General features: G+C 36.1%; 3 protein-coding genes across 8 annotated transcripts; all 3 read right to left on the bottom strand.

Moving 5' to 3' along the window:
• Nucleotides 1–579: 579 nt before the first annotated feature.
• Nucleotides 580–4984, bottom strand: LOC122279906 (mRNA-decapping enzyme-like protein). The gene is made up of 8 exons (XM_043090809.1): nucleotides 4711–4984; nucleotides 4418–4458; nucleotides 4231–4280; nucleotides 3482–3626; nucleotides 3015–3071; nucleotides 2544–2658; nucleotides 1333–1818; nucleotides 580–969 (listed from the first exon to the last, which is right to left on the bottom strand). The coding sequence occupies exons 1-8, from the start codon at nucleotides 4867–4869 to the stop codon at nucleotides 913–915; spliced, it is 1110 nt and encodes a 369-aa protein (XP_042946743.1). The 5' UTR covers nucleotides 4870–4984; the 3' UTR covers nucleotides 580–912.
• A 1492-nt stretch (nucleotides 4985–6476) lies between these two features.
• Nucleotides 6477–7630, bottom strand: LOC122279944 (casparian strip membrane protein 1-like). Its single transcript, XM_043090860.1, has 3 exons — nucleotides 7242–7630; nucleotides 6996–7119; nucleotides 6477–6871 (listed from the first exon to the last, which is right to left on the bottom strand). The coding sequence occupies exons 1-3, from the start codon at nucleotides 7502–7504 to the stop codon at nucleotides 6656–6658; spliced, it is 603 nt and encodes a 200-aa protein (XP_042946794.1). The 5' UTR covers nucleotides 7505–7630; the 3' UTR covers nucleotides 6477–6655.
• Nucleotides 7631–9067: 1437 nt separating this feature from the next.
• LOC122279067 (probable UDP-N-acetylglucosamine--peptide N-acetylglucosaminyltransferase SPINDLY) lies at nucleotides 9068–22860 on the bottom strand. 6 transcript variants are annotated; one of them, XM_043089386.1, is made up of 19 exons: nucleotides 22619–22860; nucleotides 21658–22095; nucleotides 20085–20246; nucleotides 19808–19983; nucleotides 19437–19512; nucleotides 18309–18437; nucleotides 17959–18078; nucleotides 17757–17825; nucleotides 17591–17672; nucleotides 16401–16495; nucleotides 16020–16084; nucleotides 14392–14590; nucleotides 13535–13729; nucleotides 12940–13034; nucleotides 12697–12832; nucleotides 12361–12578; nucleotides 10332–10459; nucleotides 9481–9897; nucleotides 9068–9400 (listed from the first exon to the last, which is right to left on the bottom strand). In XM_043089386.1, exons 2-19 carry the CDS (start codon nucleotides 22066–22068, stop codon nucleotides 9378–9380), a joined length of 2796 nt encoding a protein of 931 aa, XP_042945320.1. In that variant the 5' UTR covers nucleotides 22069–22095; nucleotides 22619–22860; the 3' UTR covers nucleotides 9068–9377. The 6 variants fall into 6 exon arrangements, 2 of the variants coding, with proteins under 2 accessions (XP_042945320.1, XP_042945321.1); XR_006229441.1 differs by lacking the exons at nucleotides 9068–9400; nucleotides 9481–9897 and adding exons at nucleotides 11039–11300; nucleotides 11381–11648 and having other exon boundaries at nucleotides 10328–10459; XM_043089387.1 differs by lacking the exon at nucleotides 9068–9400 and having other exon boundaries at nucleotides 9687–9897; nucleotides 10336–10459.
• Nucleotides 22861–23075: the final 215 nt, after the last annotated feature.

Below are 23075 nucleotides of genomic sequence, written 5' to 3'. Positions count from 1 at the left end.
TTAAAAAATTTATTCATATCAAATTGCAACAAAAGTAAAGAGAAATTTGTAAAAAAATGATTACTTTATCAAGTGGTTGTTTAGAAGTTGAAGATGGGTTTGGTGCTTCATCATCTGTTTCAAGAAAGGGCGTTGCTAAGTCCACATAATCCTCTACCGAGCAGTTAAAATCCTCTTTTTTTTTTTTAAAAAAAAAAAACTTTTTCTTTCACCATTTTTTTTTAAACTATTTAGACATTTTTTAAAATTAAAAACAAATCCCATATTCATTGAAAAAAACAAAAAAAAAAAAAACAAATTTCGGTAGAGGATTTGTAGAAATCCTATGTAAAACTAGTGTTTTCCTCCAAGAAATTGGGTGTCATTGTCTTGGTCACGGAGCTACTGGAATGCGACGCACAAACCATTAGAATCCGACCCCTCCCTCTCATCAATGCTCGTCCCCTATAACTTAGCGAGTTAGCGGAGGCTTTGGGCACCGTTAACACGATCCAATAAAAGAACTGGCGCCAACGGTCAAACAAATAACGCTTTGCTTACCCAAAAAGTGGACCGACTTCGAAATGAAAACAAACTCTATTTCAGCTGTTACAAACATTCTATTTAACGGAAGATAATGACATGAACTGAACCAATCAATAGAGTACCACCATTCCAATATGCAAGGAAACAAACTTCTCAAAGTTGACAAGCATCCAAAAGCCTGAAGCTCTAATGATGTTAGTCCAGATAGATATTATACTTCCCTCATTTGTGAAACTCGAGTAAACAAGCTATATACAGAACCGACCCTCAGATATTTTAGGCCCATCGACATCCAGAAGGAAAAATCGCTACTGCTCTAATGGTACTAATAGATGGGTTCACCTTCAAAATCTTCAGAAGGAAAGCTCACTAGTTCTCTGAAGGTACTCATGGATGGTGCACCTTCACCAATGCTTTGTAAAACATATCAATAAATTGATCGTCCTGGAAAAAGAACCGTTACATGAGTCAGCTGGTAATTTCGAAATTCTAAGCTAACAGGCTTGGCATGTTGGGATTGAAGACATTCAAGAATAAAGAAGCATGCATCTAACCACTTGCTAAGTTGCAGGCTACAGTTTATGCACTAGGCAACTTATCATAAACCAATAACCCACCATATGAGGACATTAATGCCCTAGCATTATCCTATATAACATGGTCATCTACAATGCGTTCCAAAATGGTTCACTTACTGGACATATGAGCAAAATTATCCAGTAAATATTGGACCAATATTATACAGTAAACATGCGAACAAATTAGATAATGGGGGAAACAAAGAATAAAGAAGATCAATGGAAACACCTGAACAACCATCAGTAGGGCATCACGAACTTTATCTCTGCTAATAAATGGTCCATCAATTTGAGGCGCAGAACTAGGAGTAAGAGACAGTGGTGGAGTGGGTGGTGGAAAGGGCTGAAGCAAAGGAGTGCCATATGGGCGCTGCAAATTCAGGGGAGGATGCAGAGGAGCTGTTGGCACTGATGAAGAAATAGGTGGGATCATCAATGCAGATGAGGAAGTGGCAGGTGAAAAAAATGAAGAGGGCTTCAGAAGATTAGTGACTTGATTGCTGCTTCTGATTGGATCAAGTGTGTCTTGGAGGGGGGTTGGATTGGATGAAGCCAGAAGAGAGAGTGATGGTACTTGTGGAGTTGGTGCAGGAGAGGAAGCAACACTAGGCGAGTGAGACGATAAAGGGAGAGTTGCAGAAGAATGATAGATGGGCTGTGAAGAAGGTCTTGAGTTAGCTAGGTTTAAACCACCGCTTCCAATATTTGTAGCTGCCTGCAATAGTACCGAGTGAAAAAAGCTTGTCAGAAATGAGACCGAACTGATATTCATTCCAAAGGAAAAGGCAAGAATGGGAAAATTAAGAGCATCTCATGTTAGCATGCAAGCAAACAGTATCATGGTTGAAAAGAATGAACTTACAGAATATAGTATGGAACATCCAAGCCAAGCCATGATTTTTATGTAGACCAGGAGGAAGAAATATATTTATGGAACCACACATCTTTATAGCAGTAAATTTCTTTTTCTTCTAATAAGTAATAATACTTAATTAAAAGAAGAAGAAGCAAAAGGCACAACTAGGTATGCGGTGTGTATACATTGTATACAAGAAAATCACCTATCTAGAAGAAGAAACGATAAAAGAAAACCATAAAAAGAGTTGGCACATTAAAGTCTAAAGAGGCTGTCCAGAGGAATACGGTATTAAAAAATAAAGCAAGCTATCAATCACTCCCAAAAATTTATGCATTACATCCACCTCAGGCTAATTCAGTGTCTTTATAGTATACTATAATAATGTACACGAAAAAAAATCCTTGACAATAATTAGGATTAGGCCCTAACAGAAAAACTAATGATTAGAGATTAACTCTCTTGCTACAAGTTCAATATTCAGTAATGGAGTTAACTGTCTCAAAAAGAACAATACCACTGCTCCAAACTAATGTTAAAATTGAAGAGAAAATATTAAGAATCAATGGCAAACTAGAACGTACACCAAAAATGCCCTGAAAGGAAGAATCTTCGGGAGCATCAGTGGCAGTTGATGATGGCTCCAGAGGACCCTCCATCACCGACATGGTTGGGACTGCTTCAAGTTCCTCAAACTCACTGAGTGTAGGAAAAGATTGAGGGGACCAAAAAGAAGAATGTAAGAAAGAAAATTAGTCATGATATTATGGCCAGCTTAAAATCAACAGGATCAAATTATGGATACAACTAGCACCGATTATTGCTAAATAATTTCTTTTAATAAGTAATAACTAAAATTATCAATGAAAAGTTATGAGGATGCTACCCAAGTACACATTGAGTATAGGAAATGCACCTAAGATTATTACTGAAGTATTATCCGCAAACACATTGTGAGTACCCAAGGACCAACACAAAAATCATCCTAATCTTAGCATCTGCATCACTTTGAAAAGAAATATATATAATAACAATTTTATGACTCATATGGTCACCTTTTGCTTGGAGATACTTTTGACTTTGAAGGAACTTTCGAATATGCATTGAGAATCCTGTAGAAAAAACATCACAATGTCAGTCATAAAGCATCTACTTAACATCTTGATCTCAACAGCAGAATTGCAATGCCTATCTTTTCATCAATAAAATATCTTTTACTTATAAAAAAAAATACCGCAGAATTGCAACGCAATTCCTTTATACAACATAAACATGTATAGCATCCAAGTTTGGTTTTAAAATACGAAAATACATTAGCATAAATGAGAAAGTGATATAGGGAGTATATGCAAATCCAAACACACAAGCATCCCAAGGCACTCTGGTATTTTTCAAAACAACCTTGCATCTAAGTTATCTACATTGTTCTATCCATCAATATGCAGTACAACCTGGGATGTTTATAAAAGAAGTTTACAAGCAACAACACAACTAACTGAGCCAGGTTAGGGAAAAAATGTACCTAGTAAATAGATTTGCAACATCCTCACACTCCCGTGGATTGTAAAACCAAATACCATTAACTTCTTGGGATGCATTCCGGTACAACAGGTAGGGAACCTGAACTTCATACTCAAAATCTCCCAATAGATTCTCCACTAGGTTATCTGTTAACCCAAAAAAAAAAAAAAAAGGTTAAAATGAAAATAAAAATAAGCGACAGAACATGTGTGAAGACCCAGTTGAGATCTATGTGGGCAGTTCGAAGAAATTAAACTGAGAAACGAAAACTACTGTAGCTTCATTTCCAGCAGGTAACCAACCATCGGGGTCTTTTAACAATTAAATCAAGTTATCAGCTTGGAAGAAAACTCTGGATAATCATGTGATCACGCACTTCTTTGTGGTGAATTTATTGGTTTGTTCGCTATGGTGTGATCCCAAGTGAAGTAGAGAAGGTAAGAGGCTAAAGAGACTTCTTTTATATGGGTATGGAAATACGCGTGTAGCCCTATTCACCATATTGTACAGCATCAAATAATCCGCCATGCTCCCTTCATATCAAATGGGCCTTGATTTTTCTATTATATTAAAAGAAACTACCAAGATTTACCACGGAATTGGAAAAAAAAAAAAATTCAGATACCTGCGGTTAATATTAATTGACATTGCATAAAAAAAATAATAATAATAATAATTGACATACTTCATGTCCATTTAAACAGCATAAACGTTATCATCTTTAACGTTATAAAGCTATAAAATCCGAACCTGTGTTTCGCCGATTCATTACAATGAATTGGAACCGCGGTTGAGTGTTCCTAAAAACAATAACAATGGCAACAACAGCATTAGCAAGGCAGCCAAATTTGTGCACGTGATCACATAAACTCTAACACGAAACTATATGAACGGCATAAATATTAAATCGTCACCCCGAACATAACAAAAATATCACCTCTTAACGACAAAAAGAGATCCTTCAACGTCTTTGCGACTCTGCAACCGCCCAATTTACTTTTTTAGAAATAATAATTAAACAAATGGAAAAATATGTCGCAGAATTGCTTTAATTAGAGCTAAGGAATGGCATTAAGTAACCCAAATAACGGTAGCAGGAATAGTTACGTTGAGGTTTTTCGATCAAAAGATATGAAAAAATCTTAAGATTCCAAACTTTTAATTTTCTTCCACTTTCCCACATTTACGTAGCAAGAAGAAAGAGCGGAATAATAAAATTGAGAAGCCCACCCATTGGTTGCTCTCGATATTGAACTCGTAGAACGTAACATGCGCCGCGGTGATCAAAATCTCTTCGATGAAGGGATCCATTCTCTGGAGCACGGTGAGGTTGAGCATTTTGGTGCTCTGCTGGTCGAGATTCGGCATCAATTTTCCGGTCTGAGACATACTCTCACTGCACGGAGAAAAGCCCTAAATCCTTAGTTTCCTTGCGGAGTTTTCTTTCTATTTACTTTCCCAGGAAAGTTGAGACAGCTACGTGAGTCCTGCTGAACTCGCAAATTAGATCTGAGACCTTGTAGTATGCTTATTAAATTACCGGAATAACCCCGATCTCGTTGGATTTCAGTTTTTTTTTTTTTTTTTTTTTTCCTTAGAATTGCTTTAGCCGCGACTGAACTTTCGACTTGATAATAAAATAATTTATATTTAAAAAAATATTATTTAACTATAGTCTTATTTAACAATTTCACGGGATGATTAGCCAATTTAGCCTTGATAATTTGGTTGCTAGGAGCTAGCCAATGTCTATTATTATATATGATAAATGATAATTATAATTGTAAATATATAAGTGTAGTATAATTATTTTTAAAAAAATTAATTTTTTTATAATAAATTTTATTTTATTTTAAAAACGATTACACGATATTTATATATTTTATGATTATATGTAACATTATTCTTACAAATCATTTTCATTAGTTGCGATGTTTTAAAAAAATAAATATCTCAAAACTAATTTTAACGGTTGTGCCTTCAGAGCTAATAAGTTAGTATTGGAAAGAGACTCAATTGGTATCATCACAAATTCACAATCAAACTTGAAGAAACATGCAGTTAATGGTCAATTGAAAAATAGTTATTCTAGTCTAAAGTCGATACATAGAATAAAAGAAGTGAATCGTGATCTTACTTAACAATTAATTTGAATGATTAACTCTAGCTAGAAAGATTACCTCTTTTATGTATAGAAAGTATTCACACTTCACTCCAATTCTTTCTATATTTCTAAATTAGACTGCCGTCAAAATTAATCATAAACAAAACATTCTCACCTCGTGATCCTTGTATTAAAGGCTCGAATAATGTTGTTGAATCTGATCCAATCTCTTGCTCTAATGATGAGATGACATCAGATGAAATTTTTATATCTTATCCCACTTGCCAAACCTACCAATCTACCATATCATAAATAAGAAAATTCTCCATTTTTTTTTTTCTTTTGTCATCCCTCCGTTCCCAAAATTATTATTAATTCTGACATATCTACAGAAATCATTGGAGTAAAATAAATAAAAATACACCAACCCCCACCCCCACTCTCTATCTCAAAACTTTATTTTCTGCCTAGTAAATTCATTAATTTGTGGAGGATTTATGCACTAATTTGTAGAGAATTTGAAGATAGGATGAAGTACGGGGTGACCACACAAACAATATGCACCGTACGCTCCCCCTCCACGAGAAAGGTTTTGCATGGAGTGTCACGAGAAAGGTTTTTCATGGAGAGTGTCAGTCGAGGGAGTGTAAGAGACAAATGTTCGGTATAATTCAACAGTTGTCTCTTGCCAACCACTGCGTATAGGTCTATAAATAGGAACCAAGTGTGCAATAATTGCACTACTTTCTTCAATCCTCTGTCAAACACTAATTCGTGAGATTGACAGTACCCCAACGGCGTTGGATTCTCGCCAAATTGATTCACAATCTAAATAGATCAGACATCAAACGACAAAACAAAGGATGGGTAGGAAAAGTAACTTGCACTCAAATATTCAAATGTGCATAAGTAAAATACAATAATTTTCATTACAACGCGAACTTGCCATGCACGTACACAGCGAAGCAAGTTAATTAACGCTTACCAAAGAGTTGAAAAGAAACATCGAAATAAGTACTTCATCAGACAATACAACACTCAAATATATTTCATCACTTTCCCATGATCTTCTTAAGCCTGTCGGATGGCCAAAGCAGACAGCAGAATAAGGAAAATGAACACAACAACCGAAACAAACGATGCCACCACAGCTCCGCTGATTTTCTGGCAGAAACCACCAAACTGCTGGCAAATAGCGAGCCAATTCGTGTTGGGGTTGCCTTTGTGAGCCAAGTAGACTATGGAAGCAGCCGCAGCACCAGCAGAAGTGTTTAGAGTAAGTGCCACCTGATATAAATCGAATTAAAGATATATTTTCAGTGCTTCCAAATTAAAAAAAAAAAAAAAAAAAAAAAATGAAAATTGTAGGTTTATGATGCCAAGTTAAATGGTTGATCAGGAGGTAACTTACAGTGTCCAAAATGAGCAGTAACAGTCTTGGTGCGGCTGCATGTGGACGAACAATGGATACTATGGAAAAAGGAAGGGAAAGTACAAGGTAGCCACTAACTATCGCCATTGCAATGACGAAAAACCTGCATGTTTTGAATGTCATGATGAGCATTTTGGTCCCAATTGTTCGTCAAAACTTGATTATACAAACCAATAGCAAGAGAGAGATAGCTATAGAGAGAGGGAGAGATGGAAAATCACGTACTGAAAAGTGGGTAAATCATCATAATTGGCTTGGAACTGGAAGAACTGTGTGAAGAAGGGAAGAGTCTCACCACTAGTACCCATGGTGGATGCGGCTGCCAGAGCAGCCACTATAGCTCCTAACCTCAAAATGAAGTCGAAAATGGCGACTCCTCTTTTCCATCCGCCTGTCTCTTGCTTGGTAACTGCGATAAGAGGCGCTTTTCCTTTGGCAATGGCGCTCGACTCTGAAACATCAATTGTGGTTGAATCACCGTTCCTCATTTTTGTGATGAAAAAGTACTGACAGAAAATAATACGTAAAAGCAAGCTGGTGATGAGAATAGTTGAATTGAGAAAGACTCAAAAAACTGTTGATGATGAGAATGGCTGAAATAATGAACATTATATAGTCTCACAAAGATATTGGCTCATGCATGAAGAAGACTGATTTTATTCATGGATCGATGCTGGGAAACTAGTTAAGGGAGTTGCTAACCCTTTTTCATTAGTTAATCGAATTTTTAATCAGAAAGCAAGTACTTGAGAAGCATACATGACAGGCAGATGAACATAAAATTAGTTGTTGCTCCAACTTCAATAATCAAGTCAACCATTTCCACCTTCATAAAATAAGTTTTTGACTACAGTTTCCTAGCTGGCTTTTATATAATTTAAATAAGTCCCATATTTTATGTTAAATTCTTTTATTTTCGATAGAAAGTTAATAGAAATGATTTGTACAAATTTTAAATAGACAAGTCTCATATAAGCCTTTATATAAAAAAATGAACCCACCTAAAAAAAATGTAAAAAAACTATTCTTATTAGTGTATATATGGGATTCACTTCTTTTACAAAATGCTTGTACGGAATTTGTGTATTTGAAGTTTGCATACAGCATTACTCTAAAGTTAATGTGTTACATTTTCGGATATGATATGGGATGAAAAAATATACTATAAATGGCAGCATTAATATTTGTTTTTTAAATAAAAATGACAATGATCTATTGAGTCTAAGAAAGTTTCTTATTCTGATCTCCCAATCAGCCAACCAATCCACGCAGCCTCTCCCTAATCCAACAGTGAATGTCCGGATGATCTTTCCCAACCCACTTCACCCGCTTTCCTTATTAGTTTCAGGTAAAGCTACATTATTGAAGGAAGAGGGAAAAACAAATACTAATATCCGTCCACTATTTAATTTTGTTCATGTTCTGATTTAAGGTTTAAGGTTACGACTGAAGGCCGGCCAATAATCGAGTTCTTTGTTATGTTTTAGTTTATTGGTATTGTTTTCACAATGAATAATGCTAGGCTTCCCGTTGGGAATTTTTTTCTTTTATTTATTGATTAAGGAAATGTATTTTTTAATAATGTTGTAATTAAAAACAAAAATTTAAAAGTGTTAAAAAAATACATGTAATAAAAAAGAAAAAAAAAAAAACACTTCAAATTGTACCAATGAGAGCACCCAGCGGCAGCTCCCAACTGTACATGGGAGTAGCACCACCTTTTCACGGTACGTTTCATGACATTATGAGTAAGCCGAAGATTTCCTTCAAAGATCAAACGACCCAAAAAGAAAGAAAGTACAAATGTTTATTCTTTTCTTGAAGTTACTGATCCGAGACACACTACTCACATAATAAAAAGCTACGATGAGATTAGTTGAGAAGTGTTGCGAAGAAATAAGATAAATTGTAAGGAATTTGATGATCGACATCTCTGGTGAAAAATGGAGAAAGGAAGAAAAGGGGAAAAAAGAAAAAGAAATAGGAAACAATGCCCTTTTCTTCCAAAGTGTTTTTAGATTTCCTTCATTGAAAACAATTGGTAGATCGAATTCGGAATCAGATAAGCGTGCCATGCATAAAACAAAAACAAAAACTTTCTTCACGGTATACAAGCCACTACATTAGTTCCCTATAGTTCAGGTTAAAAAATGTCATTAAGCTAGATAAGAGTAGAAGCTAATAGCATCTTCACCTCTTTCCTTTCTCTATATCTATTTCTTGCACAGGAGAAAATAAAAGTAAAAAATAAGGGCTATTGCCAGAATTCTTTCTCTAAAAAATGTCATCCTATGCAAGGATTGCCCCTGGGTTGCCGCAACAGTTACCACCAGCCTCAATTTCAGCAGCAGCCAACTAAAATTATACACCACAGGAGTTCAACCCTGACAAGGGTAATGCAATTTCAAATGGTAGATACCACGGATATGCAACATCTATTAAACTAAAGTTCATCGTGGCTTGCCTGATTTGATGTTTTGCATCGACTGACCACCGTTTTCTTCAGAAGTGGGCACATTCAGCGGGGATGGTGGAGGATGAGTAAAGCCATTGATCTTGACACGTCCAGGAGGGCTTTCTCTTGAATTTGTATTCTTTGTTGGTTCTGAAATTTTAATAGATGATTCTTCAGTAGCCACTGGCTGTTCTAGCATTTTCATGTGCCTTAAAGATGGCACGTCACCTTTGCAGTACCTGTGCCACATGTTTCGGTATGCTGATTCAAGACCAAGGGTAAAGTTTGTTCCATCACATACAGGAGACTTGGACATAAGGCCACGGAGAGACATCCTCAAATTTGAGAGTGCTGTTATGTCAGATGCCAACTGCAGTGCCAATTGGACATATTCATCTTCATTTTTGGCAATGAGATGTCCCAAACCTAAATCACATCAGGGAGAAGCTCATTTTAATTGGGAGGTCAGAACAAAAATTGAAAGAAACAACAAATACAGTCACCACTGTTAGTGCAATACCAAAAGGCTGAAAACCTGAACTAGCAAGCTTGCACTGTTATTCCTTTTTCATTAAATTACAATATTGATATTTATGCCCCCACTAATGAGTTGAATAGTTGGCACGTGGCATTTTTCTGCTTTGGGTTACCAAGAATTAGATCTTTAGACGATATCTACATTTAAAATCTTAGGGATGACTGTAAGGGAATGAAACTGACAATTATTCTTTGTACTCTCCTTCCTAACCTTACAACTTGTCCACAGATGTTTAGGTATACCACAATACTGTTTGAGACCACGCAAAAGACAAGACACTAGATGCATATTAATCAAAAAGTGTGATAGGGAACTTCCTCACCAACTTTGCCGAGAAGACTCACGCCAACATTGTGAGCATGCACCGAACCAGCCATAGTGATACAAGGGACACCCATGTATAAAGATTCGCATGTTGTAGTCGTTCCAGCATAGGGAAAAGTATCCAAACTGTATACAGAGAATGTGTAAGAATCTATAAACAGGATGCATAGGAGAAGCCAAAAGAACTTATTTCCTTGTAAATAAGTGGAGATTTTATTAAAAAAAAAAAAATGCAAAATGCATAGCCTAATACAAGAAGCAAAGCATAAAAAAGAAAGCGGAGATTTCACTCATGATCCTCAAAATGTCTATATCCGTTTCCCTCCAAATACACCAACTAGACAAAGGGGAACATCTTCCACACTATTGCAATTTGTGGTGGGTCCGAAGGGCCCTGCCTTGGAGAGGTTCCTTGATATTTAAAAAATAAATAAAAAAATAAAAAGTAAAAAACTCTTGCAATTTGTGAACTGCCATATAACCCTCTCCAATTGACAGAGATCTACTATACTTCTGAGCATAAGCCAAGCCAACCCAACTTGATCGAAAACATCATTACACAAGGTAATGGAAATCTCACAATGAAGGAAAAGATCGTTTAAAAATTACCTACTCTTTTTTGCACATGCAGCACTTAATCTGTCACAATAACAGGAAAAGAAGAGATGGTTAAGAGATTCCTCTTCCTGCCCACACAGAACATACCTATGTACTATTTCCAGTTCACTGATAAGGAAGATAAGAGTAACAAATTCCCACATTTAAATCATGTGGCAGATGTGCTAATACCCTGCCCCCATCCATCAGGAATTCTTGATCCAAACCCTTCACTACCGGGGTGAATGAGAAAGAATAGAATCAAGGGCATGCTCCTTGTACAACCCAGCAAAGAGTTTGTGAGGGCCAGAATGAATATCATATGTAGTGTACTTCCGCCATCAAGCAGGACCCCAGACATAAGAGTGCACTAAATCAGAAAGAGAAGCAGAAACAGATGTATTAGATTTCATACAATTTGAATGCTTTCCCATTCAAGACATGCACTACCTATTTATTGTCCATGGTCGGGGTTTTCCAAGAGTGGCTGTCCAGGGGAAAAAAACTGCTCTTAGAGTGCCTTGGTCCACCAAACTTTTCTCTAAGGAAATGGGTTACCAACTTTAAGTATAAGGGCCTTATAAAAAGATCAGACAATGAACTTCCCTTTCTTGTAGGAGCCCAAAGCATTTTGTCTGCACCTCCAAGATTCAATCTAGTAGAATACAAAAGGTTGAAAAACTCTTTGAAGGCATCAACCTCTTAGTCATGGACTGGTCTGAAAAATAAATTATGATTCCATTAAGGAAAGCCACTAGAGAACTCCAATATCAGCAACAGAATGCTCATGCAAACGTGCAATACTATACACCTCCGAGAAATTTTCTTAAGGGCATTGCTACCACACCATAAATCACGTCTAAATCTAGTCCTAGGGCTGTCAACAACATCAAGTCTACTATGACCATACAACACCCCCACTCTCTTTTGATATTTCTCCCATAAGCCCATCTCATATGAACATTTATCTCATTAGAACACCATCCACCCCAAGCACAATCAACTGAAAGTCGAGAATACTTGTTACTATCAAATCACTCCCTTCTGCACTCACTTTGTCTCACACTTCAAAAAAATTTCACATTCAAGGTATCCTGGAGAGGCACTCTGGTCAAATCTTAGCAGGTATTGGATGCAGTCACTAAGATAAAACAAATCAAAGCCAATGCAGGCCAAAACAAGGGGTATATGGTGAGGTCACGAGTTCAATCCTATTGAGGTGCATGAGTTACACTATTACTGTTGGGGGAAAAAAGCAATAATGATTAGTGATGAAAGATAAAATATCTAGTTTCTACAGATAGCAAAATGTGAACAAATAAGAATTAAGTTTTTTTCACCAGACTTTTTTTTTATCGATAAACAAAATTTTATTGAGCCTTTTTTTCACCACAGACTTAGAAGTTCAAGGAATGCAAGTTGAATTTTACCTGATGTCCATCAGAGAATATGCTTGCATGTGATCATGGTTAAGAAGAATCAGTGGCAGAAGATCAACACGTAGAGGTTCTAATCCCAGTTGCTCCAGTGTTAGAAGAAATCTCTTTCTTACACTATCACAACAAAAAGGCTTACATTTTACCACAAGGCGAGAATTTGGAACAGAACATAGAATCCTTGCCCAAACTTGCAACACCTTAGGTGTAATCTGATGAAGGACAAAAGGAAGACATGCATAAAATCAAACAAAAGAAATAAATAAGGTTGGTCTTCATTTGATTCACAGTTCCAAGTAATTCAATTATCTCATGTCAATTAACAAATACCTTAGCTAGATTATTGAAGCTACCAAATGTAATAAATCCACTGGAAAGAGCAGGAGTTGTGGGCACCGGCCCAGCCTCGGGGGAAGGCGTATAACAAAGGAAGCATTCTGGTAATCGAACTAACTCCTCAACATGCCTACCATAATAACAGTTCCGTAAATAGAAAAAGTTTGAATATAATACACCACTAAGATCAACCTTAGCACATTACTTAATGCACGGAATGTCAAAAAGGAGATGTACTTCTGCTCTGTATCAGGAGGGTCTACCAATGAATCAGTAATTCTGTAATCGATTGTAGGCAAACCAGTTGTATTTGGGTAGCCAATCCAAGTCACCTACAATCTCAGCAACAGCAGAATATATAAAGAACATCATACCACCTGATCATATATGCATAATACATCCTTCCACTCAGTAAAGATACAAAACTTTTGAATAAGTTGAAGGCCATGACACCGTGGGCCATCAATGCTTGCCATTCTCTAAAGTAATATACTAATAATGCATGAATAATCAGACGGAAAACAGTATGAAGCAATCCCTTTTTAACAATTGTCAAAATAAGCAAGCCCCTACGTTTGGAGTTCCATGATACTGAATTTTAGAACATAATACAAATCAAGTACTGGCTTTCCATACGACAGCAATACTTGGCATCAATTCTGCAGAGGAGTTCTTTAAAAAATTCAATCAATTGAGCTCCTTAAATATAATTAACATCATAATGATATACAAATAGTTTTAATTTAAATTGGAGTATATGATAAGAAAATATTTTCAGCAAAAAACACAGGTAATTTAGACAACAATAAAGAGACAATAGCCTCTAACATACCTGAACAGGTGCAGGTCGACAAGCCATCATTCCCAATTTATTGTTAGCCGTATGACCAGTAAGTTCTACCAAGATGTCAACTTTATCTTCTCTAACCATGCTTGCCACCTTCTTTTCATCAATCCCATATACATCTCTCCATATCCCACCCTTTTTTATGACTTTCTCCTTAAACTTAATAGTTTTTGCATCTGCCTGTAAAATCATTTAAAAATCAAATCCAGACTGAACGAGGAAAATCTTATATTTGAATAATGGAAACCAGTATGTGCAAATCTGATCATGAATCATGGAAACAAGCATGTGGTATACGCATTGAAGAATCCACTCAATTTCAAAAAATGTATATGTATACAAATGCATACTCACTTACATAGGGTCAAACCAACATTAAGTTACAGGAAAGCTAAAAGATTCAGAAACTTAAGGGCAAGTATAATTACAAGCAATTCCAAAGCCACTCTAAAATAAATAAATAAAATACCAAGGAAATTAAGGGTATTTTTTTTTTAAGGGGGGGAGTTCATGGCTAGTCAAGTGTCGAACATTATGATGATGGAGGCAGCACTGCTGCAGCGGTGAAAACTGCAGGAGAGATTGCAGCAGCTGCTGATGGCGCCTTTAGTTTTCAAAATAAGCTTTTTTTAGCTTGAAAACAAGCAAACCTTCTGAATAAAAATGAAATAACAAATTCTTCATGCAATATTTGGCAACTGAATACCCAGTCGAAATCTTCTTTGGGCTTCCAAGTGGATATGGGAATTCAAAGCAAACAAAAATGTAAAAGATGGTAAAACATCACAACAGCAGGCATAGCACTACAAATAGTTTGGGCTTTTTATGTCTAAATATAATACCTTCACAACTGCTGAATAAACAACCAACTTGAAATTTTCATTGTCATGATGGACAAGGGGGGCTTCTATAAAATATGACACAGAATGAGTAAAAAAATCGGGAGACACATATCCAATCACAAGCGGCCTTTCCGGATCCTTCAGATTCTCCCACGATGTGTACTGTGAATATAACCGCATAAAGCGTTTACCCCAGTCCCTGCATGTAGACATTTCAATCTAGATGAAACTGGGGAAAGCTAAAACTTTCTGAATGCATTCTGTGCTAGAGAACACATTAATGCTCAGGCAACCTTAAATAGTGAAACAGAACATAGATTAGGGGCCATGTATGGAATGCCCATGAGCTAGTATAAAAGATATGCAATTGAACAAGATAAGGAACTATCACTTGCAAGCTTAAAGTAAGGTTCTCTATCCTAAACCAGATGGTGCGAACCCTTATGCCATTCATTGATAAGTCTCCAAAACCTCCAACTGAAATTTTCATATAGGTTAAATGATCCATCTTGCACAGTAAATTGCATCCGTATTAGTCCAAACAGATTAATTCAACATAAGATTTTTAAAGTTCATTGGTTTAATATTGAAAACTAACAAATATTTTGCCTTGTAATTTTTTTTTTTTTGATAAGTAAAAATATTATATATATATCAAAAGGAGTAACCAAGTACACTGAACATATACAAGATTTGCCTTGTAATTTCAAACCAGGCTTCTGGTTAAAGTTAAAACTGGTGAGAAGAAAATATGGAAAGATCAAGTTTAGGTTTGCAAACACTTACCTTGACCCAAACAGCACAAGTCAAAATGAATATAAGTTGCTCCGACACATGCACACAACAAAATAAATTGACTTTCCAAAAATACAAAATACTTTTAAAAAAATAAATTCAATTCTAAAATATGTAAGGCGAGATGGATCTCTAGATTCAGTTTTAAATGAAAAACTAGATTGGAATGAGAAAAACTAGACAATAGAGGAATACAAAATCACACAAGTTGTCAGAAAAGTAGGGGCAAAAGGGGATCTAGAAAAGTATTCTAACAACCAGCAGACATCTGCATTAGCATACCAAGCTTAACAAATCCATTATACCAACCATACACTTGTTTTGTATCCATCTAAATAGAGAAAGTAAGGAGGAAGAAGTTGTATAGATCCGCAAGATGCACCTGGCAACAACCCATAAAAAATATACAGTTGCACTCTTCTAAAACAAGGTCGTCATATTTTATGAATGCTTATACCCTATAAAGACTTCTTTGCATATCATAGGACAACTTGACTATTGAACAGGATACTACCAACAAAACTTGTTTGATTAGTAAAACATGAAACGGATGCTTCCCACCCTATTGAGCATCCACTCCAGCCCCCAGAAAACAACATAGAAAAAAAAAAAAAAATCCCAAAACACCAGAAGTTAAGTAAAATATTGTAGCAAAGAATGATGATATATAAATTGGTAAAACATTTCTGTGAATGCAGGAAATAAATTATCTTAGCGTGCTCCTGAAAACAACTCATTAATACCATAAATTTAAAATGCATAAATCTAAGTTTGACTTGGATATCAAATAATGAAGAGCAAATGCATGATAGTTGATTAGAGATGGCTGAAACCTGTGAGCCTCAAAAAGTTTATCATCATGTCCTTCATTTATGTAATTCATAGCAAGCAATCGATTCTGTCAGGAAAAGACAAACATAGATATATCAACAACATTGTTCAACAAAGGGGGTCCAAAAACTATTAGGGGAAAAAGAGGACAAATCTAACAAAGAAACAACACAAAGGCATTCACATGGAGTGGTCCCACAACTTCCCCCTCCCCGCTCCACCGGCATTAAATACTTTTTAATTATTAACTAAAGAACTTAGTAATCAAACCACTCCAAATGATACTTTTTATGTGATGAAAAGTTTTGAAGCAATAACGATCCCAATTACTGACAACACTCAACAAGCACCTGACATGCCCAGGAGCTCAAGAATAATCATACCTGGCCTGCATTTCGAGAGTCGGGATCTATCTTAAGGCATTGCTCATATGCATCAATAGCGAGAGATATATTGCCAGCATCTCTGTAAAGAACCCCTATATAGAAAGATGCAGAGAAATGAACTTACAACAGAAGTACTAATGGAGGGAATCTATAACAGAAGCTTCCATGAGATTTTAGTAAAAAGATATAAACAAACGTGCCTTGAAAGAAAATCTGAAAGAAAGTGAAGCAGAAAAAAAGGCAGGTAACAAGCTGTTTTCTTCTTTTGATAAGTACAATAAAAGGCAGGTAACAAGGTACCCTAACCAAAATAACGAATGTGTCTAGAAACTCCAACATGCTAAAAGTCACCATGAAAAACCTTGCTATCCTACTTTACATTTCAATTTTTTAAGAAATTCAATCTACACTGATCATTTTTTAAGTTCATTATGCATGGCATCAACCTGGCTTAACTTGATTCTTACCATCCTTGTACTCAGAGGAGAGGCCTTTGAATCTATAAGGAAGCTGTAAGCAGCACTTACGTCCATCATCATACAATCAAGTTACTGCCCCTCAGATTCTCCAGCTCTCAATAAGCACCCCCCTTTTCATATTTATCTTCTCGATCTACATATAGATGGATCGGGATATTTTAAACTAATTCTTGACGGGAAAGGCCATTACCCAGTTTTGTCTTCCAAAATCATAAAGACGACGTGAATTTGTTGATGGGTTAAGGTAACCAAACCGGCATCCTACCTTATTACTTAGTTGAGAATGATTCTTGTAAATATATATATAGATATATATATATATATATATATGTATGTATGTATATTTGATTGAGTAGAGTAATTCTTATAACTAAGCCCAAAAGAAATTCCAGTGCCCAAAGCTAAATTTTTGAAGTAATATGCCACTCAGCTCATTAGGCCAAAAAAATTCATTCTCTCAGCATGCAGAAACCATCTTTTACACCAGTAAAATGTAACTGCAAAGTTGTTGCAACCCAAGTATGTAGAAAGTATACAAGAGAGCACGCAAAAACCTAAAAGTGGCAACATTTCTAACATGATTTAACTGACACTTTCCGGCAAAGGGAAATGAACTTTATGAAATCAAGCACATTTTCCAGCGAGAGATGTAAGTGAAAGGTTTTTAGTAATGAAACAGAAGACAGACATACAGAGAGAAAGTGAGACCTAAATTATTATATGCCTCTGCATATGTGGGATTTGCGATGATGGCTTTCTCAATCAAGCTTGCTGCAATATCCATTTTACCCTGTCAAATAGAAAAGAAGATATGTGACTGTCTCAGACTATGCACAGTTCACACATCATTCATCAGGAAACATTCAAACCAAACCTGGACAGTATAAACCACACCAATATTGTTCAAAGATTGTGAAAAGTTTGGTTTGATCGATAGAGCCAACTGCAAATGATCACAAATAATGAGGATAATGCCAAGGATGTTGATGATAAAGACAAGCACTTTATGCATGGAGACGGGAAGAAGGGTGAGGGGGAGAAAAAAAGAGGCATCTTGCACAAGTATTGAAAAATGCCTGATAGCACTCCACAGCTTTATCAAGGTTGTCTCGATCTTTGTATATTACTCCTAGATTGTTGCATGCCTCCGCACATTGAGGATTGAAATGGAAAGCAAGTTCATAGAAGACAATAGCCTACACAAGTAGAAATTGATTATAGGATTCAAATTTTCCAATGACTGCAATAATTATAACAAAATAAATGGACAATTAGGCTGTGTGTAGAGATAAAGAGAACTTTTTTTTTTTTTTTTTTTTTTTGGGATAGGTAAACGATAGTATTAATACGAATAGGTATAGCCCAAGTAAACAAGAAGTTATACAAGAGATAAAGAGAACATAGTTTACCCCCAAGAGTCACTTACCATATCAAACTTAAGCATTTCCCCATAAGCAACCCCTAGATTATACATAGCATCAGCATAGTGCCAATTATAATACAAGGCCTTCTTGTAATATGCCACACCTTGATTAATGTCTCCCTCCAATTTAACCTAAAAAGACAATCCAAAGCTAAATTATACAGATAATAACTTAAAAGTTGCTAATAAAAGAAAACAGAAACCTATGAACAAATATTTTCCGACATATAATCTACTTGGAGGTAGCATGCTTACCATTACGGACTCTTTTCTTTTTGAATAATTTTACCATTATGGCCTAAATATATATATAAAAAAAAAAAAAATCCCATTTGAACAGGAAAAAGGAAAAGGCAAGTGATGCAAAATGCAATGTTGAAGTGAAGATATTTCAAATGACCTTGTGATGGAAGAGGTTCTAGAGTCTTGCAAGATGTTGATCTCAACATTGACAAGTATATGCTGGTGGCACTAAGCCACATCTTATGGTACCCATTGTCTCGAGACATTCTTTTTTTGAGAAAAATAAAATTTTATTGAAACAAGTAAATAGGCCATAGCCCAAGTACACAGGAAGTATACATCAGAGAACGGCTAGTTACAAGTTAGGAACTAGAAAGCGATACAAAAAAAGTCATGAAAGCTGGCTCCATTAAAAACACTGGCAGAAGCCCAAAAAATAGTCTTGAGACATTCTAAGCCATGAAGAAAAAATGTTGCACACTTTTGAGATAAGCCTCAATAAAGAGCTATTAGGAATAGTACCCCAGCCAATGTAAAGTTGACAATTTAATCTTAAGGATTGATCCTTTTCAACTACTTATCAAAGCCCTGTACCTAAAAGGTCCTTGAGTTTTTGGTATGACTAGGCAGGCCTAATTTGCTTGTATCCATCACTAGTGCTTGGTGGTTGCAAGTTGTACTCCATTTATACTTCCTGTGTACTTGGGCTATGCCATTTTCTATCAATAAAGTTTTCTTCTTATAAAAAAAGAAAGGTGTATCTGTCAATTTAATATACATTGGCAACGCACTTTGTGTGACAGCTTAAGCTTTTAGAGCTGATGGTTACTAACACAGCACGAGTCATGAAAAGACAAGTCAATAAGTTAAATCGGGATGAGAAACCACCTTCGTTCCTAAATCTGTCAGGGCTATTGCCATATTGTTCTTTGCAATCTCAAAGTTTGGTGAAACAGCTAGACACCTGAAACAGGAGAGCAAGTAATGACACATAACATCAGCACAGAAAAACCTGTGGAAAGAAAATAAAGAAATCACATGCTATGTTCAACTCGGATCCGAAAAGACTGAAAAAATAAAATTTGTCCCAGCAACCAGCAAGCCAGAAAGCTTACTGGCAAATAACCTCATTTTTTTTTATAGGTAAAATAAGATTGTATTGATCAAGTAATAGGCAGAAACCAAGTACACAAGAAGAATACGTGGCATACATGATAACACCTTTTTTTTTTTTTTTTTTTAAGTTACTGGAAAATTACCTCTCATAACAAGCAATAGCCGACTCTAATTCACCACGATTTTTGTAGATGACACCCATGTTACAATATGCTTCAGCATACATGGGCCTCTCTAATGCAGCCTTCTCATAGCAATTAAGGGCCACATCAAATTGCATCATCTCAGAATAGACAACTCCAAGATTATAATATGCAGGCTGTATGTATCAAATTGGATAAGAATATATTCTTGGGTTATATGTTGAAATGAGAAGCAGACAGCATCATAAAGTGGGAAGAAATAATAAAATGAAATTACCGCATAGTGCGGATCTATTTTGAGAGCTTCATAGTACTTCTGAATCCCCTCTTGAACACTTCCAACAAGCTTTAAGCTGGTTCCAAGATCTGTTAATACAATGGCTAGGCATTCTGCAGCGAGTTTGTATGAGGGGTCCGCTCTCAAAGCCTTCTGATATGACTGCACAAAATCAAATTGACTGAGTCTAGAAACAAAATTCAGTAAATGGCTACTAGTGTACTTTTTCAATGGATTACTCAAAAGTGCAATGTGGGTCTAGTTCAAAATAAAGTAACCACTAATCCTTTTTTTCTACTTATAATAGGTAAACTCAACTATTTAACCGGACCTAAACAAAGGATTACTGACCATAAAAAATTAAACCCTCAACCCATTTACTTATGAGGCCCTCAGTATGACCACTAAAACTTGTATGCACAAGAAATTACATTAAACTGATATGTGCATCAAAAAGGTCAAGCTGATGATGGCTTGAGCTCATCTAGAATCATGACACCTAATAGCAGTAGCATCCAGATCTGTATAAGCGTCAAGTCACCAAAATATGAGGAAAAGTGAGTAACTTTTGTCAAAAATCGTCCCACATCTGGCTGCCTAAAATAAGAAATAAGTTTAAACTTTCAACAGTTGTTCCCTAAATTTGTTCAACAACTGTAGCACCCCAAACTTAATTATATTAATATTTTATTATTAGTAGTTGATTGTAAGGAAAAGTAAAATTAAAAATAATAAATCAAGAATAAAGAAAGATTATTTTAATAGAATAGAGAAAGAATAGGGAGTGAGATGTAGGAAGTTTTGAAACTATGAGTAGTTAAAATAGAGAAAGATGATTTTTAGCTAAGAGTTAGAGAACATATGTGGATGCTCTAAAAGCCCTACCCTGTTCAGCGCAAGTTTGATGCACAATGGTCTACCCCTACTATGTACATAGACAACAGTTCATGTCAATGGCCTGTGGATAATGATCTTAATAATAAATCATACAACAGCAGATGAACAGAGAAAGATGCAGTCAAGAGAAACTCAGGGCCCATTGATGTGGTAAAGAACAACAATGACCATCGAAGGAAAATAGGGGGTTTGTGATCCACACTGGGAAAATTGAAACATCTAGGGAGGCGACTAGTGCAAGCATCAATAACATAGGACACTATTTAGGGTCACAAAGCAGAGATCATGGAAGAATCATCAATGCAGCACAAGGAATGCATAGCCAACAATTTACAAATGATCATTACAATAGTATTCAAGCAAAACTAACTTTTTCTTTGTTGAAAAATACAGTGGGGGAGATGATAGAAATATGGATCCTTGTGTATCTGCTACAAGCAAAATGTTGCACTTCATTCAACCACATCACACCCATAAAATGAAACTTTGTTGCACACAGATAGTAATACTGCAAAATAGTCTCCATTATTAGTGTATACTTCATGTGTACTTGGGAAAATATTTTCCTATCAATAAAGTTTTGCTTTCACTCATTGAAAAAGAATCTCTGCTATTTACTCCCCTGGACCCAGAAAAGAAAGGGTCTATTTCGTTACCATAAAAGAAGTGACCATACCTCAGCAGCCTCTGCCAGGCAACCCTCATCTTTGTACACAATACCACAGTATGTGAGGGCGCAAGCATTCTGTGGGTCCAATTTGATTGCCTCAGTAAAACTGATAAACGCAAGCTTTGGCATGTTCTGCATTTGGAGGCATATCCCTTTGCCAATGTGTGCTTCCACATTGCTGCTGTCTTTCTCTAACACACCATCGTAAAGAGCAAGAGCCTCAACGAACTTGTTCCTTGATCGAAGAATGTTAGCATAAGAAATGGCATCTTTCCCTTCAAACCTCTTGTGCACCGAAGCAGCATCTACAGGAGAGTCACTATTACTGGGAGACAGTTGTGATCCGTTCAAGAAATCATTATCTCGTATTGTGTCCCTCTCTCCCCCATTACCAACAGCTTTTTCGGGCCACGCCATTCAAGCACAGCAACAAACTCACTTTACCTGAAGTTAAAGCATCATACACAAGCAACATTTATTCTCCACAATTTAGTTCAAACCATAAATGCGAAAGTTTTATCTTTCATAAAATAAACCAAGTTACAACCCAGCATTTTTTGATAGGTAAGTTACAACCCAACATTTGGAACTTTTAAAGTAAAAAACAATACACTCACTTCAGTTCGATCAAACTTTTTTTCTGTTTCGATAAGTAATTCAGTTCGATCAAAATACTACATCGACATTCGTAACATTGCTAGAACGCGTATAAATACTAAACTACAGCAGGATCAGTGGCTTCAATCTATTAGCTAGCTAAATTCTCCAACACAGACTGGTCAAGGTAAATAAACAAAATTAATTTTAAAAAAACACAAGTGAACAAATAAAAGTAACGAACTGGCACTAAAAGCACGATAGCACATTAGTATAGCGGGTTAAATATTAGGAACATATAAGAAATGGGATTCAGTTAGAGCAAAGGGAGGGCGAGAATTGAGCGAAAGATTAGGGATTCGGCGCTTACAGTCAAGGTCGATGAGCTAGCTTCTTCGGGTCATGGAGGCACGTGATTAGAGTCGGAGCAGGGTTCAAGTTTATCTTTGTCGGCTCGGAGAGAGTGAAAGTTTGTCTCTGAGAGTGGAGACGTCCTCACCCTTCCTCCGACGAAGTGCTTCGATGTGTCCCGAAAACCCGAGAGGCCCAGAAGGTCCGGGACCCTGCCGTTCCGTCCGTTATTTACAACGTCAGGCACAAAGGAAAGCTACGGTCATGTTTGGTTCGTTGATTTTAATACTAGTTTTTATTTTTATTTTTAAAATTTTTATTTTCCGTTAATTTCTACTCTTAGTGTTTAAAATGGGTAATACTACATACAGTTGTGAAGTATACAAACGTCGTGTAATCGCTTTAAAAAGAATAGAATTCATAATTAAAAAATTAACTTTTTTTCCATATAAGTCTCGTATCATTTTTTTAAAATG

The sequence above is a fragment of the Carya illinoinensis genome, chromosome 10 (genome assembly GCF_018687715.1).
Source record: "Carya illinoinensis cultivar Pawnee chromosome 10, C.illinoinensisPawnee_v1, whole genome shotgun sequence".
NCBI lineage: Eukaryota > Viridiplantae > Streptophyta > Magnoliopsida > Fagales > Juglandaceae > Carya > Carya illinoinensis.
This window is presented reverse-complemented; position numbering and strand designations above follow the sequence as displayed.

Bases quoted from the DNA above. Each gene is read 5' to 3' on its own strand.
- LOC122279944 (XM_043090860.1), bottom strand. From the start codon at position 7,504: ATGAGGAACGGTGATTCAACCACAATTGATGTTTCAGAGTCGAGCGCC. The intron at 7,120-7,241 runs GTACGTGATTTT...CAAAACATGCAG, and splicing joins GATGATTTACCCACTTTTCA to GTTTTTCGTCATTGCAATGG. The intron at 6,872-6,995 runs GTAAGTTACCTC...GATTTATATCAG, and splicing joins TACTGCTCATTTTGGACACT to GTGGCACTTACTCTAAACAC.
- LOC122279067 (XM_043089386.1), bottom strand. From the start codon at position 22,068: ATGGCGTGGCCCGAAAAAGCTGTTGGTAATGGGGGAGAGAGGGACACA. The intron at 16,496-17,590 runs GTCTCACTTTCT...CTTTCTATATAG, and splicing joins AGAGGCATATAATAATTTAG to GGGTTCTTTACAGAGATGCT. The intron at 9,898-10,331 runs GTGAGGAAGTTC...GATGTGATTTAG, and splicing joins GAGTCTTCTCGGCAAAGTTG to GTTTGGGACATCTCATTGCC.
- LOC122279906 (XM_043090809.1), bottom strand. From the start codon at position 4,869: ATGTCTCAGACCGGAAAATTGATGCCGAATCTCGACCAGCAGAGCACC. The intron at 3,072-3,481 runs GTACATTTTTTC...TTTTTTCTACAG, and splicing joins GTTGCAAATCTATTTACTAG to GATTCTCAATGCATATTCGA. The intron at 2,659-3,014 runs GTGACCATATGA...TCCTACACTCAG, and splicing joins AAAGTATCTCCAAGCAAAAG to TGAGTTTGAGGAACTTGAAG.